Source organism: Pseudophryne corroboree, chromosome 3 (genome assembly GCF_028390025.1).
Source record: "Pseudophryne corroboree isolate aPseCor3 chromosome 3, aPseCor3.hap2, whole genome shotgun sequence".
In the NCBI taxonomy this organism is placed as follows: domain Eukaryota; kingdom Metazoa; phylum Chordata; class Amphibia; order Anura; family Myobatrachidae; genus Pseudophryne; species Pseudophryne corroboree.
In genome coordinates, this window is record NC_086446.1 from 455409440 (window position 1) to 455428442 (window position 19003).

At 46.9% G+C, this 19003-nt stretch overlaps 1 protein-coding gene across 5 annotated transcripts in view; it reads left to right on the forward strand.

Annotated features, from left to right (window-relative positions):
- CASKIN2 (CASK interacting protein 2) overlaps window positions 1-19003 on the forward strand; it is a 69296-nt gene that overhangs the window by 34582 nt on the left and 15711 nt on the right. For all 5 annotated transcript variants that reach the window (XM_063960624.1, XM_063960622.1, XM_063960625.1 and 2 more), the window contains 10 exons: window positions 739-834; window positions 1012-1142; window positions 1292-1400; window positions 1497-1605; window positions 1712-1806; window positions 1906-2023; window positions 4282-4404; window positions 4532-4650; window positions 4792-4837; window positions 4968-5041. In XM_063960624.1, the coding sequence (XP_063816694.1) occupies window positions 739-834; window positions 1012-1142; window positions 1292-1400; window positions 1497-1605; window positions 1712-1806; window positions 1906-2023; window positions 4282-4404; window positions 4532-4650; window positions 4792-4837; window positions 4968-5041 (1020 nt within the window). The remainder of the gene's footprint in view (window positions 1-738; window positions 835-1011; window positions 1143-1291; window positions 1401-1496; window positions 1606-1711; window positions 1807-1905; window positions 2024-4281; window positions 4405-4531; window positions 4651-4791; window positions 4838-4967; window positions 5042-19003) is intronic.

The following is a 19003-nucleotide window of genomic DNA, read 5'->3' on the forward strand; positions in this document are numbered from 1 at the left end:
ACTTATGTTACACCCAAACGATATAAAAAAAAGTTTTCATGTTACTCCTGAAATTCTGATGTTGAGCCTCACTTACATTGATGACCATGAGAGCGAAGTGACATCAGGACTGTTTTTATTAAATTTGGCATTTTTTTCTGCTCGGTGTTTGCCCACCAAACTGCCTCCTAAAGGTGCAAAATTGGTCAACTTAAAAGTGTAGGATTAGATCTGAAGACCAAAAGATGTGGGCTGCTGCAACATTCATATCCTTTGTGGGGGATACGTTCAGTTTGCCAGTTGTCTGGATCCCAGCGGTCAGAATATCGACTCCGGAATCCAGACAGCCGACAATGCCGCCAGCCAGAATCCCGGCAAAACAGGACAATTCCTACTCATGGGTGTCCACGACACCCATAGAGTGGGAATAGATCCTGTGGCGAGCCTGCAGCATGGCGAGCCTAAGCAAGCCCGCAGTGGGACTTTGCATTCGCACAGGTGCCGGCATTCTGGTGGGCGGAATGCCGCTGTTGGGATATGGGCAGCCGTCATCCCGCCCACCAGTATATCATACTAAATCCCGTTGTGGAGTGTATCAGAAACCTTGAACTTCAGAATTTTGCAGGAGAGAATGGGTGGTGTTGTATTGCACAAGAGCAGTGTCTCAACATTGGGCTACTAATCTTTGGTGGTATTTAATATGAAATGATGTATACATTGCCTTCAACATGTTTCTGAGCCTCTCTTCTCCTCCACCAGTCAGAAACCCTGTTGCAGCACCAGTCAAACCCATGCCATGTCAACAAAGCCAGGAAAACTCCTCTGGATCTGGCCTGTGAATTTGGGAGAGTGAAGGTAAGAAGGGGTATGGAATGCTTTATCTTCTCTCTGAGAGGACTTCTAATTGTTTGTCTTCCTTTTCAACCTTCCCAAATTGTTATTAGCTGCCTCTTTCTGTTTCCTTTAGTGCATGACCCTGGCCTACATACTTCTCTTTCCAACATAAATTGTTTACTTTTATTTCTTCCTAAGGTGGTGCAGTTGCTGCTGAATAGCCACCTGTGTGTCTCTCTTTTGGAAGGGGTTACAAAAGACCCCACAGATCCCAATTTCACCACACCTTTGCACTTGGCTGCAAAAAATGGTCACCGAGAGGTCCTGGGGTGAGTGGTGTAGACACTGCCTTTAGCTTGACTCTCCTTTCTAAGCTACAGTAAAAATGGGCTTATGTAGTGACTAATATAAAAGGGGAAACAGCATGGTGTTTGGTATTAGAAAACTCACTTTGCATTGTATGACATCTTATTAACAGGCTACTCCTGAAATCTGGTATAGAGATTAACAAAGTGACAAAGATGGGTACTGCCTTACACGAGGCATCTCTGTGTGGGAAGACCGAGGTTGTGAAGCTGCTAATAGAGGTAAGAAGTTTTAAGTAATGAAGGGGATTGTTTCTTTAATGAAAGGAGGAAGATGACTTTCTTTAGGTGTAAACCAGCATTACTATTCTCTTCTAGAACGGTGTAGATGTAAATATTCGGAACACATACAATCAGACTGCGCTGGATATTGTCAACCAGTTCACTACCACCCATGCCAGCACAGACATCAAACAGCTTCTCAGAGGTAATTGTGTGCATGGTGCGAGGGTTTCATGGCAGGTTGGCCCTTGCTCCTTATATGGGAGAGCTAGATCTAGGTCTGTCCTCTAATGTTGCTCTCACCCTTGTAGAGGCTTCTGGGATTCTTAAAGTTCGAGCTTTAAAGGATTTCTGGAACACCCATGATCCGACTGCTCTGAATGTCCGAGCTGGGGACCTGATAACAGTAAGTAAAAAATGTTCAAACTTTCTGTGGTTTTTAATTTCCCTTGATTCTGTGATCAGCTATGCCTTACAATGGCATCTCTCTATTCTCTCACTGCAGGTGTTGGAACAACATCCAGATGGCCGTTGGAAAGGTCATATCCACGATGCACAGAAAGGCACTGACAGAGTGGGCTTCTTTCCTCCAGCAATTGTAGAGGTCATCAGTAAAAGACTTGGTGAGTGCATGTGGCTAGTATTGGAGAGGAGAGTGGGTGATCAGCGCAGCACTATGTTTTGTCCCCTGGTTCGGGAGCAGTTCGTATCTGGCGAGTTGTCCCAGCTCAAGTGAATCGTACTATATTAATGTGGGTTGTGATACCTGCGCTCACCTATTGCTTATGTGGACTTAAGTATAAGTGCAAGAATGTACACAAGTGTGTTTGTAGTGCATTTTATTAGAGACACTGATCCTGACCGCGCTGATACTTGCTGCATACCATCCTGCAAGTATCGCCGCCTGTCGGGATCAGTGGTACACGGCTAGAACAAGCAGCGGGTTCATATCACAACACTCACTTGGGTAAGTTGCTGCAACTGGAGGTCTGGGATGCCAGCTTCCCAACACGCAACTCCTAGGAAAAGGAACTTCACCTGAACTCTGCATCTGGGTGGCATATTAGTTGTACCGTACACTGGAGACACCATTGTGACAACAATAGAATTAGATACTTTGTCCCAAATGTAGTAAGCCTTAACAAGAGATAAAGTGGAGACGAATAAAGAGAGATAAATTACCTGCCAACCAGCTCCTAACTGCCATGTCACAGGCTGAGTGTTTAAAAAATGACAGTTAGGAACTGGTTAGCTGGTCATCCATCACTCCTTATCCACATTATAAAGCCGCAGTCAGCTGGGAAACGCGTCAGGTGTGAGCCTGTGTCACCTTCACTGAATATCTATCACTGCTTGGACCCCTGAGGATTCCGCCAAATAACGCTATTTGTACCCATATCCATCTACAAGGACCGAACAATACATCACTACGCACTACTAGTGAGGACATTCCTGTTGTATTGCCACACTACTGGGACAGTTATTCCTCCAGCGTCGTCATTTCAAGTATTTCGGCCCGGGGATTGTGCCACAACCCCAGTATAAGGGACATTCAAATGTGCGGACCCCATGAGGGACATTGGATAAAGCAGCAAGTGATTAACAACATATGTATGGTGACTATGAGCTCATTAGTGCAGTGAGACCTATCTCATTTTATTATATTATTCTAGGCATTTTATTGTAATTTTAATATTAAATAATACTGTAATTTTGACAATCCATCTCAGTCAGCGCTGTCTTATTTTGGTTATTTTTGTTGTGTATGATGTTATAGGTGTGACTAGCCTATTCAGACAGCTGCTTTAACATATACTAATTGGAACCACAGCTTGAGCGCCCCTTCCAATTTGATTGGTTGTTTCTGTTTCTGCATATCACTCCTTATCCGTCTAAACCTTATCTATTGTTAAGGCTTAATACATTTGGGCCTTTATTTGTGAGACCAACATTAAGGGGTCTATTCATGAAGCAGTGAAAAGAGTGGAGAAGTGAGCCTGTGGAGAAGTTGCCCATGGCAACCAATCAGCGGCTCTGTACAATTGTATAGTATGCAAAATATAAATGTTACTTCAGTGCTGATTGGTTGCCATGGGCAACTTCTCCACTGACTCACTTCTTTACCCTTTTCACTGCTTCATGAACAGACCCCGGTCTGTGGACAATAATGAAGGCACCCTGCTGAGACTGAACCACAGGCTCATGTCATCTGCATGCTATACAGAAAACATGTTAATGTATTTACCCTCATATATATCTGTATGTGACCCGAGCGGGTGTGGTATGGAAGGTAGATAGTAACTAGGTCGACAGTGTCTAGGTCGACCACTATTGGTCGACAGTAACTAGGTCGACATGGTCTATGTCGACAGGTCAAAGGGTCGACATGTGTTTTTGGTGTCGTTTTCTTCGTAGAGTGACCGGCAAAACCAAATTTAATGCACCGTGTCCCCTCGCATGGCTCGCTTCGATCGCCATGCTTCAGGCAAGGTGACAGATTACCGTTCCAATCATAGTCCACGTGGATCGTTAAGTATGAAAAGGTTCCAAATAAGAAAAAAAATCGTGAAAAACTCATGTCGACCTGTCAACCTAGAAACCCGGTCGACCTAGTTACTGTCGACCAATAGTGGTCGACCTAGATGGTGTCGGCCTAGTTACTGTCGACCTAGAGACCTGATACCTACCCGAGCACTCTATCTCTAATAGGCACTACAGACACACTTGTGAACATTCTTGCACTTACACATAAGTCCACTTAAGCAATAGGTGAGCGTGGGTATCACAACCCACATTAATATAGTGCAAGTGGCTGTAAATCCAAGTCCCACAAACAGTATTTCATTATCACCTGATTGACCAAGTACTTTTCACTTTCCAGGCTCCACGCTCTCCCGTAATACCACAATACCTTCTCATCAGCGTTCTGTAAAGCCGCCACTACATCTACCCCACCAATACAACACAGTCCCCGGTGTGGGCAATACCACAGAGTACATTGGAGGTAAATGAACAGGCTTAGATAGTCTTGGCATGTTTTGGTCATCCTAATGGTGGATCATTAATATGAGTTTGTGCTCTAGAATTACTGAGATGATTGAATATCATTTTTGTTTTATCTCTAACCCCAGCTGGTGACCGTCACAGTGTGGGCAGCGAGGGGAGTCTAGGCAGTGTGCGCAGTGCTGGAAGTGGCCAGAGCTACGAGGGGAATGGTTTTAGTTCTGCTGTGCTCATAGAGAATGCTCAGGTAGCTGCACATATTAACCTAACTTTCCTTTTGTCTTCTGTTGTTTTCTTTTAGCTTTTTATTTCAATAGGGGGCAGGTAGTTTGGGGGGTTGAGCATGTAAACCTCAATTTGATTGGACATTTTGGTTATCTTGTTATAGAATCTACATGTTGGATATGGTGACCATCACAGCAGAATATCATTTGGTGAGGATCCACACTGTCCTAATTCTATTCTGTCTAATTTGTACATGACTCCATTATGTCTTTTCTTTTGTTTTGTCACCCGTGTATCATGGCACAATTACAATAAAAAAAGATTACCCTTGATGTTTAGGTACTGTGCCCGGTCATACGATGCCTACAGGCCATGCAGTGGAGAAAGACCCAGGAGCGCATCTGCAAGGAAAGGTATGTACCTGCTTTACGTATAGCTTTGTTCTAGGGCTACAAATACATATTAGTAGCTTGTTGTAAGTGAATGTGTTTGTAAAAATGCTGCACAACTATGGATTCAGGTGAATTTTGTTACATCAAAGTCATGACTAGTGACAGTGTATATATTAACTAGGTACGACTATATATATATTTCTCTAACGTCCTAGTGGATGCTGGGGACTCCGTAAGGACCATGGGGAATAGACGGGCTCCGCAGGAGACTGGGCACTCTAAGAAAGATTTAGTACTACTGGTGTGCACTGGCTCCTCCCTCTATGCCCCTCCTCCAGACCTCAGTTAGAATCTGTGCCCGGACAGAGCTGGGTGCATTTTAGTGAGCTCTCCTGAGCTTGCTAATAAGAAAGTATTTTAGTTAGGTTTTTTATTTTCAGAGAGCTTCTGCTGGCAACAGACTCTCTGCTACGTGGGACTGAGGGGAGAGAAGCAAACCTACTAACTGCGGCTAGGTTGCGCTTCTTAGGCTACTGGACACCATTAGCTCCAGAGGGACCGAACACAGGAACCTGACCTTGTCGTCCGTTCCCGGAGCCGCGCCGCCGTCCCCCTCGCAGAGCCAGAAGACAGAAGCCGGCGGGTTGAAGCAAGAAGACGTCAAAATCGGCGGCAGAAGACTCCTGTCTTCATATGAGGTAGCGCACAGCACTGCAGCTGTGCGCCATTGCGCCCACACTAACCCACACACTCCGGTCACTGTAGGGTGCAGGGCGCAGGGGGAGGGCGCCCTGGGCAGCAATTAAGTACCTCCTGGCAAAAGCAGCATATATACAGTTGGATACTGTTATATGCATGAGCCCCCGCCATTAATTTTACACAAAATCGCGGGACAGAAGCCCGCCGCTGAGGGGGCGGGGCCTTCTTCCTCAGCACTCACCAGCACCATTTTCTCTCCACAGCTCCGCTGAGAGGAAGCTCCACAGGCTCTCCCCTGCAGACTCACGGTAGAGAGGGTAAAAAGAGAGGGGGGGGGCACATAAATTTAGCGCATTAATTATATATACAGCAGCTACTGGGTGAACACTAAGTTACTGTGTGATTCCTGGGTCATATAGCGCTGGGGTGTGTGCTGGCATACTCTCTCTCCAAAAGGCCTTGTGGGGGTCCTGTCCTCATATAGAGAATCCCTTGTGTGTGTGGTGTGTCGGTACGCGTGTGTCGACATGTTTGACGAAGAGGGCTATGTGGAGGCAGAGCAAGTGCAGATGAATGACGTGTCTCCGCCGACGGCGCCGACACCTGATTGGATGGATATGTGGAAGGTGTTAAATGATAATGTAAACTCCTTACACAAAAGGTTGGATAAAGCTGATGCCTTGGGACAGTCGGGGTCTCAGCCCATGCCTGATCCTATAGTGCAGAGGCCGTCAGGGTCTCAGAAGCGCCCACTATCCAAAATTGTTGACACAGATATCGACACGGATTCTGACTCCAGTGTCGATGACGATGATGCAAAATTGCAGCCTAAAATGGCTTAAGCCATCCGCTACATGATTATAGCAATGAAGAATGTTTTGCACATATCAGAGGTAAACCCTGTCCCTGACAAGAGGGTTTATATGTATGGGGAGAAAAAGCAAGAGGTGACTTTTTTCCCCCTTCACATGAGTTAAATGAATTATGTGAGAAAGCGTGGGATTCCCCCGATAAGAAAGTGCTGATTTCCAAAAGGTTACTTATGGCGTACCCTTTCCCGCCAACGGACAGGATGCGCTGGGAATCCTCCCCTAGGGTAGATAAAGTTCTGACACGCTTATCTAAGAAGGTGGCCCTGCCGTCACAGGATACGGCCGCCCTAAAGGATCCTGCAGATAGGAAGCAGGAAAGTATCCTGAAGTCTGTTTATACACATTCAGGTACTCTACTGAGGCCGGCAATTGCGTCGGCCTGGATGTGTAGTGCTGTAGCAGCATGGACAGATAATCTGTCTGAGGAAATGGATACCTTAGACAAGGATACCATTTTACTGACCCTGGGGCATATAAAAGACGCTGTCCTATATATGAGGGATGCCCAGAGGGACATTTGCCTACTGGGCTCTAGAATAAATGCAATGTCAATTTCTGCCAGAAGGGTCCTGTGGACTCGGCAATGGACAGGTGATGCCGACTCCAAAAAGCACATGGAGGTGTTACCTTACAAGGGTGAGGAATTGTTTGGGGACGGTCTCTCGGACCTAGTTTCCACAGCTACGGCTGGGAAGTCAAACTTTTTGTCATATATTCCCTCACAGCCTAAGAAAGCACCGTATTACCAAATGCAGTTCTTTCGATCACAAAGAAGCAAGAAGGTCAGAGGTGCGTCCTTTCTTGCCAGGGGCAGGGGTAGAGGAAAGAAGCTGCACCATACAGCTAGTTCCCAGGAACAGAAGTCCTCCCCGGCTTCCACTAAATCCACCGCATGACGCTGGGGCTCCACAGGAGCCAGGAGCGGTGGGGGCGCGTCTCCGAAATTTCAGCCACCAGTGGGTTCGCTCACAGGTGGATCCCTGGGCTATACAGATTGTGTCTCAGGGATACAAGCTGGGATTCCTCAAATCGGCCCTGCCAGCTTCCCCCATGGAACGGGAAGTAGTGTTAGAGGCAATTCACAAGTTATATCTCCAGCAGGTGGTGGTAAAGGTTCCCCTCCTTCAACAGGGAAGAGGATACTATTCCACAATGTTTGTGGTACCGAAACCGGATGGTTCGGTCAGACCCATATTGAATTTAAAGTCCCTGAACATTTATCTGAAAAGATTCAAGTTCAAAATGGAATCGCTCAGAGCAGTCATTGCAAGCCTGGAAGAGGGGGATTTTATGGTGTCTCTGGACATCAAGGATGCTTACTTGCATGTCCCCATTTATCCACCTCATCAGGAGTACCTCAGATTTGTGGTACAGGACTGTCATTACCAATTCCAGACGTTGCCGTTTGGGCTCTCCACGGCACCGAGAATATTTGCCAAGGTAATGGCAGAAATGATGGTGCTCCTTCGAAAGCAAGGAGTCACAATTATCCCATACTTGGACGATCTCCTCAAAAAAGGTGAGGTCCAGAGAGCAGTTGCTGATCAGCGTAGCACACTCTCAGGAAGTGTTGCAACAGCACGGCTGGATTCTGAATATCCCAAAGTCGCAGCTGATTCCTACAACGCGTCTGCCTTTTCTGGGCATGATTCTGGACACGGACCAGAAGAAGGTATTTCTCCCGGCGGAGAAGGCTCAAGAGCTCGTGACTCTAGTCAGAGACCTCTTAAGACCAAAACAGGTGTCGGTGCATCGCTGCACGCGAGTCCTGGGAAAGATGGTGGCCTCATACGAAGCCATTCCCTTCGGCAGGTTCCATGCGAGGATCTTTCAACGGCATCTGTTGGACAAGTGGTCCGGATCGAATCTTCTTCTGTGGTGGCTACAGAGTGCTCACCTTCTCGAGGGCCGCAGGTTCGGCATACAGGACTGGGTCCTGGTGACCACGGATGCGAGCCTCCGAGGGTGGGGGGCAGTCACTCAGGGAAGAAACTTCCAAGGGTTGTGGTCAAGTCGGGAGGCTTGTCTGCACATAAATATCCTGGAACTAAGGGCCATATACAACGCCCTGAGTCAAGCGGAGCCTCTGCTTCGAAACCAACCGGTGCTGATTCAGTCAGACAACATCACCGCAGTGGCTCATGTAAACCGCCAGGGCGGCACAAGAAGCAGAGTGGCGATGGCAGAAGCCACCAGGATTCTTCGTTGGGCGGAGAATCTTGTGCAAGCACTGTCAGCAGTGTTCATTCCGGGAGTGGACCACTGGGAAGCAGACTTCCTCAGCAGGCACGACCTCCACCCGGGAGAATGGGGACTTCATCACGAAGTATTCACTCAGATTACAAATCGATGGGAACTGCCACAGGTAGACATGATGGCGTCCCGTCTCAACAAAAAGCTACAAAGGTATTGCGCCAGGTCAAGAGACCCTCAGGCGATGGCTGTGGACGCACTGGTAACACCGTGGGTGTTCCAGTCGGTCTATGTGTTTCCTCCTCTTCCTCTCATACCCAAGGTGCTGAGAATCGTAAGAAGAAGAGGAGTGAGAACAATACTCATTGTTCCGGATTGGCCAAGAAAGACTTGGTACCCGGAACTGCAAGAAATGCTCACAGAGGACCCGTGGCCTCTGCCTCTCAGACAGGACCTGTTGCAACAGGGGCCATGTCTGTTCCAAGACTTACCGCGGCTGCGTTTGACGGCATGGCGGTTGACCGCAGGATCCTAGCGGAAAAAGGTATTCCGGAGGAAGTTATTCCTACGCTGATAAAGGCTAGGAAGGACGTGACAGCAAGACACTATCACCGTATATGGCGAAAATATGTTGCCTGGTGTCAGGCCAGGAAGGCCCGTACAGAGGAATTCCAGCTGGGTCGGTTCCTGCACTTCCTACAGTCTGGAGTGACTATGGGCCTGAAGTTGGGGTCCATAAAGGTCCAGATTTCGGCCCTATTCATTTTCTTTCAAAAGGAACTGGCTTCTCTTCCTGAAGTTCAGACGTTTGTTAAGGGAGTGCTGCATATTCAGCCCCCTTTTGTGCCACCTGTGGCACCTTGGGATCTCAACGTGGTGTTGGGTTTCCTGAAATCCCACTGGTTTGAGCCACTTAAGACCGTGGAGCTAAAGTATCTCACGTGGAAGGTGGTCATGCTATTGGCCTTAGCTTCGGCTAGGCGTGTGTCAGAATTGGCGGCTTTGTCATGTAAAAGCCCCTATCTGGTTTTCCATATGGACAGGGCAGAATTACGGACTCGTCCGCAATTTCTGCCGAAGGTGGTGTCATCTTTTCATTTGAACCAACCTATTGTGGTGCCTGCGGCTACTCGTGACTTGGAGGATTCCAAGTTGCTTGATGTAGTCAGGGCTTTGAAGATCTATGTAGCCAGGACGGCTGGAGTTAGGAAGACTGACTCGCTGTTTATCCTGTATGCATCCAACAAGCTGGGTGCTCCTGCTTCAAAGCAAACCATTGCTCGCTGGATCTGTAGCACGATTCAGCAGGCTCATTCTGCGGCTGGTTTGCCGCATCCAAAATCCGTGAAAGCCCATTCCACTAGGAAGGTGGGTTCTTCTTGGGCGGCTGCCCGAGGGGTCTCGGCATTACAGCTTTGCCGAGCAGCTACTTGGTCGGGTACAAACACATTTGCTAAGTTCTACAAGTTTGATACCCTGGCTGAGGAGGACCTGGTGTTTGCCCATTCGGTGCTGCAGAGTCATCCGCACTCTCCCGCCCGTTTGGGAGCTTTGGTATAATCCCCATGGTCCTTACGGAGTCCCCAGCATCCACTAGGACGTTAGAGAAAATAAGATTTTACTCACCGGTAAATCTATTTCTCGTAGTCCGTAGTGGATGCTGGGCGCCCGTCCCAAGTGCAGATTTTCTGCAATACGTGTACATAGTTATTGCTTAATAAAGGGTTATGTTATGTGGGCATCCATTGTTGATGCTCTGTTGTTGTTCATACTGTTGACTGGGTAAGTTTATCACAAGTTATACGGTGTGATTGGTGTGGCTGGTATGAGTCTTACCCTGGATTCCAAAATCCTTTCCTTATAATGTCAGCTCTTCCGGGCACAGTTTCCTTAACTGAGGTCTGGAGGAGGGGCATAGAGGGAGGAGCCAGTGCACACCAGTAGTACTAAATCTTTCTTAGAGTGCCCAGTCTCCTGCGGAGCCCGTCTATTCCCCATGGTCCTTACGGAGTCCCCAGCATCCACTACGGACTACGAGAAATAGATTTACCGGTGAGTAAAATCTTATTTTATATATATATATATATAGATATAGATATAGATAGATAGATAGATATAGATATATATATAGACAGATAGTATGAGCGCAAACAACAAGGTAATAAACTTTCTTTTATATATATATATATATATATATATATATGTGTATATATATATATATATATGTGTATATGTGTATATGTATATATATATATATATATATATATATATATATATATATATATATATATATATATATATAATATATATATATATATAGTCCCGTGGAACTACAATTCCAGAGAATTGAACAAGAAGCAATGTTCCTCAAACTCGCTGACAGCCAATATTGTTTGGTAAAGAAAAGACTTGTCAGTGTGCACTTCTGGAACTTCCAGCTGTCGCTTCCCCAATGTTACCCGATCCCGAACGGGTGGTAGTCCTGCCAAAAGATTGAAGAAGCAGGGAGCGCCAATAGTGCATTAAAAGAGTACAATGATTTTTATTTTAAAAATCCAGATCGGTCACAAGTAAAAAACCCGTACCATAAAAGGCGGTCAAACCACCGCTCGTATAACCAGCATATGATTTTACCCCACTGTGCAAAGCAGCATTCTCAGTTTCAAATCCAAAACGTCAGACCACGCCCAAGTTTTGGATTTGAAACTGAGAATGCTGCTTTGCACAGTGGGGTAAAATCATATGCTGGTTATACGAGCGGTGGTTTGACCGCCTTTTATGGTACGGGTTTTTTACTTGTAACCGATCTGGATTTTTAAAATAAAAATCATTGTACTCTTTTAATGCACTATTGGCGCTCCCTGCTTCTTCAATCTTTTGGTATATATATATATATATATATATATATATATATATATGTATGTATCCCAAATGGGACTGGCACTCTCCTGACTGGCGTTCAAGTACCCCGGTGCCTTCTGTGGTAGCAGCAATGTAGAGATCCAAAAAGAACAGCGGCACTCGAGGATTTTGATGAAGTAATCAAATTGTATTCGAAAAAATGTTTACAGAAAAGCCAACGTTTCGGGGCTTACATGCCCCTTTGTCAACACACCTTGACAAAGGGGCATGTAAGCCCCGAAACGTTGGCTTTTCTGTAAACATTTTTTCGAATACAATTTGATTACTTCATCAAAATCCTCGAGTGCCGCTGTTCTTTTTGGATCTCTCTCTCTCTATATATATATATATATATATATATATATATATATATATATATATATTTTAGTATAAATACAGCCTCCATGAAAGAGGGGGGTATACACACGGGTGGAGGAGCCAGCCCACACTATTAAACTCTTAAAGTGCCAGTGGCTCCTAGTGGACCCGTCTGTACCCATGGTACTAATGTGGACCCCAGCATCCTCTACGGACTACAAGAAAAGGATTTACTGGTAGGTAATTAAAATCCTATTTTCTCTAACGTCCTAGAGGATCCTGGGGTCCACATTAGTACCATAGGGATGTACCAAAGATCCCAGAACGGGAGGGAGAGCGCGGAGGCTCCTGCAGGACTGATTGACCAAACTTTAGGTCCTCAGAGGCCAAAGCATCGAACTTGTAGAACTTAGAAAACGTGTTCGACCCAGACCAAGTAGCCGCTCGGCAAAGCTGTATAGCTGAGACACCCCGAGCAGCCGCCCAGGAAGAACCTACCTTATGAGTAGAGTGGTCCTTAACAGATTTTGGACACGGCAATCCTGCCATAGAATACGCATGCTGGATAGTGAACCTGATCCAGCGAGAGATTGTCTGCTTAGAAGCAAGATACCCAAGTTTCTTGGGATCATACATGACAAACAGAGTCCGATTTTCTGTTACGAGAAGTCCTCTTCACATAGATTTCCAGAGCCCTTACAACATCCAAGGACTTTGATGACATTGCGGAGTCAGTAGCAACTGGCACCACAATAGGTTGGTTGATATGAAATGCCGACACAACCTTCGGAAGGAACTGCTGACATGCCCGGAGCTCAGCTCTATCTTCATGGAAGACCAAGTAGGGGCTTTTACAAGACAAAGCGCCCAACTCCGACACACGTCTAGCAGAAGCTAAGGCCAACAAAGTGACAGCCTTCCACATGATAAACTTGACCTCAACCTCCTGTAGAGGCTCAATCCATTTTGATTGGAGGAACTATAACACCACGTTAAGATCCCAGGGTGCCGTAGGCAGCACAAAGGGGGGCTGGATGTGCAGAACACCTTTCAAAAAAGTCTGAACCTCAGAGAGGGAAGCCAGCTGTTTCTGGAAGAAAATGGATAAGGCAGAAATCTGGACCTTCACGGATTCCAACCTCAGGCCCATATCCACACCTGCTTGCAGGAAGAGGAGAAACTGTCCCAGTTGAAACTCCACCGTAGGAAACTTCTTGGATTCACACCAAGATACATACTTTTTCCAAATTTCCTAGCCTGTATCAGGGTAGGAATAACCTTGTTCGGAATGCCCTTCCGAGCTAATATCTGGCGTTGAACATCTATGCCGTCAAACGTAGCCGCGGTAAGTCTTGATAATCGAAAGGCCCCTGCTGCAGCAGATCCTTCCGAAGAGGAAGAGGCCTCGGATCTTCAAACAGTGGATCCAGAAGATCCGCGTACCAAGCCCTTCTTGGCCAGTCTGGAGCAATGAGGATTGCCTGAACTCTCGTTCTCCTTGTGAGTTTTAGAATCCTTGGAAAGAGTGGAAGTGGAGGAAACACGTACACCGACTGGAACACCCACGGAGTCACCAGGGCATTCACCGCCACTGCTTGCGGGTCTCTTAACCTGGAACAATACCTCTGAAGCTTCTTGTTGAGACGGGAGGCCATCATATCTATTTGAGGTACACCCCAAAGATCTGTCACCTCCGTGAGCACCTCCGGATGGAGGCCCCACTCTCCTGGATGGAGATCGTGTCTGCTGAGGAAGTCTGCTTCCCAGTTATCCACTCCCGGAATGAAGATTGCTTACAGTGCCACCGCATGCTTTTCTGCCCAGAGGATAATTTTTGTTACCTCTGACATTGCAGCTCTGCTCTTCGTTCTGCCCTGTCTGTTTATGTAGGCTACCGTCATCACATTGTCCGACTGTACTTGAATAGCCCGATCTCGCAGAAGGTGTATCGCTTGGAGAAGACCGTTGTACACGGCTCTTAGTTCCAGAATGTTTATTGGAAGACTGGATTCCAGATTTGACCACCTTCCCTGGAAGGTTTCCCCTTGAGTGACTGTGCCCCATCCCCGGAGACTTGCATCCATGGTTAGAAGGATCCAGTCCTGAATCCTGAACCTGCGGCCCTCCAGAAGGTGAGGCATTTGCAGCCACCAGAGGAGTGAAATCCTTGCTTTCGGTGACAGACGTATCCTCAGGTGCATATGTAGATGATAACCCGACCACTTATCTAGGTGATCCAGTTGGAAGGATCGAGCATGAAATCTTACGAACTGTAGAGCCTCGTAAGAGGCAACAATCTTCACCAGAAGGCGAATGCACTGATGAATCGATACCCGGGCTGGCTTCAGGACATCCCGGACCATATCTTGTATCACCAACGCTTTCTTCACCGGTAGAAACACCCTCTGCGCTTCCATGTCAAGGATCATCCCCAGGAAAGAGTATCTCCTTGTCGGCTCCAAATGTGACTTTGGAAGGTTCAGGATCCAACCATGGTCCCTGAGCAGACGAGTCGTGAGAGCAATGGACTGCAACAGCTTCTCCCTGGACGACGCCTTTATCAGCAGATCGTCCAGATATGGAATTATGTTCACTCCCTGTCTGTGGAGGAGAACCTTCATCTCTGCCATCCAGGGATACCAGAAACCCCCCCCCCCCCACTCCAGACCTGAGATCACCGCTCTTAGAGACTCCATTTTGAACTTGAACTCCCTTAGATAAGGGTTTAGTGATTTCAAGTTCAAAATTGGTCTGACCGAACCATCCGGATTTGGTACCACGAAAAGATTTGAATAGTATCCCATGTTTTGCATAAGAGGTGGAACTGGAACAATGACCCCTGACTTTTCCAATTTTTGGATGGCTTCCTGAATCGGTGAGGCGGGGGGTTCTTGAAACTCCAGTCTGTACCCCTGGGACACAATATCCTGTACCCAGGGATCCAGGCCGGATGACAGCCAGACGTGGCTGAAACGTCTGAGTCTCGCCCCCACCAGCCCGTCCTCTAGGCTGTGTGGTCCACCGTCATGCTAAGGATTTTGAGGTACCAGAAGCAGGCTTTTGGTCCTGGGGAACCTGCAGGTGCAGGCTTTTTGGATTTTGCCCGCCCACATCTAAAGAAGGTGGTAGGAGGCTTGGACTTTTTTGTCTTAGCGGTCCGAAAGGACTGTGATGCAGAGGGGAAAAGGGTTTCTTCGCAGAAGGCGTAGCTGAGGGAAGAAAAGGTGACTAACCCGCGGTTGCTGTGGAAATTCACGCATCCAACGCTTCCTCAAAGAGAGCCTGACCTGTGTAGGGTAGGTTCTCCACACTTCTCCTGGATTCCGCTTCTGCAGACCATTGGCGTAACCAGAGTCCCCTGCGAGCTGAGACCGACATGGAAGATATCCTTGCATTCATTGTACCCAGGTCCTTCATGGATTCCAACATGAATCCGCAGAATCCTGTATATTACGTGAAAACAGGTCAATGTCAGTTCTATCCATTGTACCTAAGTCCTCTAGTAATGTGCCTGACCACTTTACTATAGCTTTAGAAATCCATCCACAGGCAATAGTAGGCCTTAAGGCCACCCCTGAAGCAGTGTATATGGATTTGAGTGTAGTGTCAATCTTATGATCGGCCGGTTCTTTTAAAGCGGTAGTTCCAGGGACAGGTAAAACCAAATTTTTTGACAGTCTGGAGACAGATGCGTCAACTATGGGCGGGTTTTCCCATAGTTTTCTATCCTCAGGGAAAGGAAAGACAACCAGAACCCACTTGGGAATCTGGAATTTTTTCTCCGGGGTTTCCCAGGATTTTTCAAATAAAGCGTTTGATTCTTTAGACGCAGGGAAGGTTAGCAAGGCTTTCTTATTGTCTGTGAAGTAAGCATCCTCAGCCTGCTCAGGTGGTGTGTCAGTAATGTTTAACACATCTCTAATGGCCTCAAATTCAATCATGAGCTGCACCCCCTTTGCTAGATCTGTTTTATTTTTGCAACCCCTTTACTTTAGTTTACTCCTTTATTATTTAATGTTGTTATTTAGTTTACTGTTTGTATCTAATCCTTGCAGTTACACCACTTCTTTTACTTTTCAGATTTTAAGTCCTTCTACTCCTCACGATATTTTATTCTAAATCGGCTCCAGACATTCACTTACCTATTTGTTTTCCTGTCTCCAAATCTCCCTGCCACCCGCTGACCATATGTTTAATATAATGTAACTTTTTTATTTTCTTGTGTAATGCCAACTGTTGTGGTTTCAGCCAATGCTATTTTGTCCAATAAAACTCCCTTGCCTCTAACAAAGAAACAAGGCAGGCAATCAACATCCTTGTGTAAGGATGAAAATTAATAATAAATGGTCATAATTGGTTTCCGCAATTAAAACAAGAGCTTATTAAAAATCGTATTTATAGGCACAACTTCTCATGATGACACCAGCCCCAAGAGTCTGAATGCGCTGCCATGACCTAATTCATAGCACCATGACTAATGCACCTACCACCCTTTCACAGACACACCAGGGCTACCGAGTTTAAAATATAATCTGGAGATGCCAGACAGCTCTAAAGTCACAGATCACGAATGGTTCCCAAGGAATTGTCTATATAACTGGGTTTCACAATAACATTTTTCTCTATCGTCCTAAGTGGATGCTGGGGTTCCTGAAAGGACCATGGGGAATAGCGGCTCCGCAGGAGACAGGGCACAAAAAAGTAAAGCTTTACTAGGTCAGGTGGTGTGCACTGGCTCCTCCCCCTATGACCCTCCTCCAGACTCCAGTTAGATTTTGTGCCCGAACGAGAAGGGTGCAATCTAGGTGGCTCTCCTAAAGAGCTGCTTAGAGAAAGTTTAGTTTAGGTTTTTTTCTTTACAGTGAGTCCTGCTGGCAACAGGATCACTGCAACGTGGGACTTAGGGGGAAAGTAGTAAACTCACCTGCATGCAGAGTGGATTTGCTGCTTGGCTACTGGACACCATTAGCTCCAGAGGGATCGAACACAGGCCCAGCCGTGGAGTCCGGTCCCGGAGCCGCGCCGCCGACCCCCTTGCAGATGCTGAAGCGTGAAGAGGTCCGGAAACCGGCGGCTGAAGACTCCTCAGTCTTCATAAGGTAGCGCACAGCACTGCAGCTGTGCGCCATTTTCCTCTCAGCACACTTCACTGGGCAGTCACTGAGGGTGCAGAGCGCTGGGGGGGGGCGCTCTGAGAGGCAAATATAAACCTTATACAAGGCTAAAAATACCTCACATATAGCCCATAGGGGCTATATGGAGATATTTAACCCCTGCCTGACTGGAAAAATAGCGGGAGAAGAACCCGCCGAAAAAGGGGCGGGGCCTATCTCCTCAGCACACGGCGCCATTTTCTGTCACAGCTCCGCTGGTCAGAACGGCTCCCAGGTCTCTCCCCTGCACTGCACTACAGAAACAGGGTAAAACAGAGAGGGGGGGCACATTAATGGCTATATATATATATATTAAAGCAGCTATAAGGGAGCACTTAATATAAGGATATCCCTTGTATATATAGCGTTTTGTGGTGTGTGCTGGCAGACTCTCCCTCTGTCTCCCCAAAAGGGCTAGTGGGTCCTGTCTTCATTAGAGCATTCCCTGTGAGTTTGCGGTGTGTGTCGGTACGTGGTGTCGACATGTATGAGGACGATATTGGTGTGGAGGCGGAGCAATTGCCAAATATGCAGATGTCACCCCCCAGGGGGTCGACACCAGAATGGATGCCTTTATTTGTGGAATTACGTGATGGTTTATCTTCCCTTAAACAGTCAGTTGAGGACATGAGGCGGCCGGACAATCAATTAATGCCTGTCCAGGCGCCTCAAACACCGTCAGGGGCTGTAAAACGCCTTTTGCCTCAGTCGGTCGACACAGACCCAGACACGGGCACTGATTCCAGTGACGACGGTAGAAATTCAAACGTATTTTCCAGTAGGGCCACACGTTATATGATTTTGGCAATGAAGGAGACGTTACATTTAGCTGATACTACAGATACCGTAAAACAGGGTATTATGTATGGTGTGAAAAAACTACAAACAGTTTTTCCTGAATCAGAAGAATTAAATGACGTGTGTGATGAAGCGTGGGTTGCTCCTGATAAAAAGTTGATAATTTCAAAAAAGTTATTGGCATTATACCCTTTCCCGCCAGAGGTTAGGGCGCGCTGGGAAACACCCCCTAAGGTGGACAAGGCGCTCACACGCTTATCCAAACAAGTGGCGTTACCCTCTCCTGAGACGGCCGCACTTAAGGATCCATCAGATAGAAAGATGGAAGTTATTCAAAAGAATATATACACACATGCAGGTGTTATACTACGACCAGCTATAGCAACTGCCTGGATGTGCAGTGCTGGAGTAGTTTGGTCAGAATCCCTGATTGAAAATATTGATACCCTAGATAGGGACAATGTTTTACTGTCGTTAGAACAAATAAAGGATGCATTTATCTATATGCGTGATGCACAGAGGGATATTTGCACACTGGCATCTCGGATGAGTGCTATGTCCATTTCAGCCAGAAGAGCCTTATGGACACGACAGTGGACAGGCGATGCGGATTCAAAACGTCACATGGAGGTTTTGCCGTATAAAGGGGAGGAGTTATTTGGAGTTGGTCTATCAGACTTGGTGGCCACGGCTACTGCCGGGAAATCCACTTTTTTACCTCAAGTCACTCCCCAACAGAGAAAGGCACCGACCTTTCAACCGCAGCCTTTTCGCTCCTACAAAAATAAGAGAGCAAAGGGCTTGTCGTACCTGCCACGAGGCAGAGGAAGAGGGAAGAGACACCAACAGGCAGCTCCTTCCCAGGAACAGAAGCCCTCCCCGGCTCCTGCAAAAACCTCAGCATGACGCTGGGGCCTCTCAAGCGGACTCGGGGACAGTGGGGGGCCGTCTCAAAAATTACAGCGCGCAGTGGGCTCACTCGCAGGTAGACCCCTGGATCCTGCAGATAATATCTCAGGGGTACAGGTTGGAATTAGAGACGGATCCTC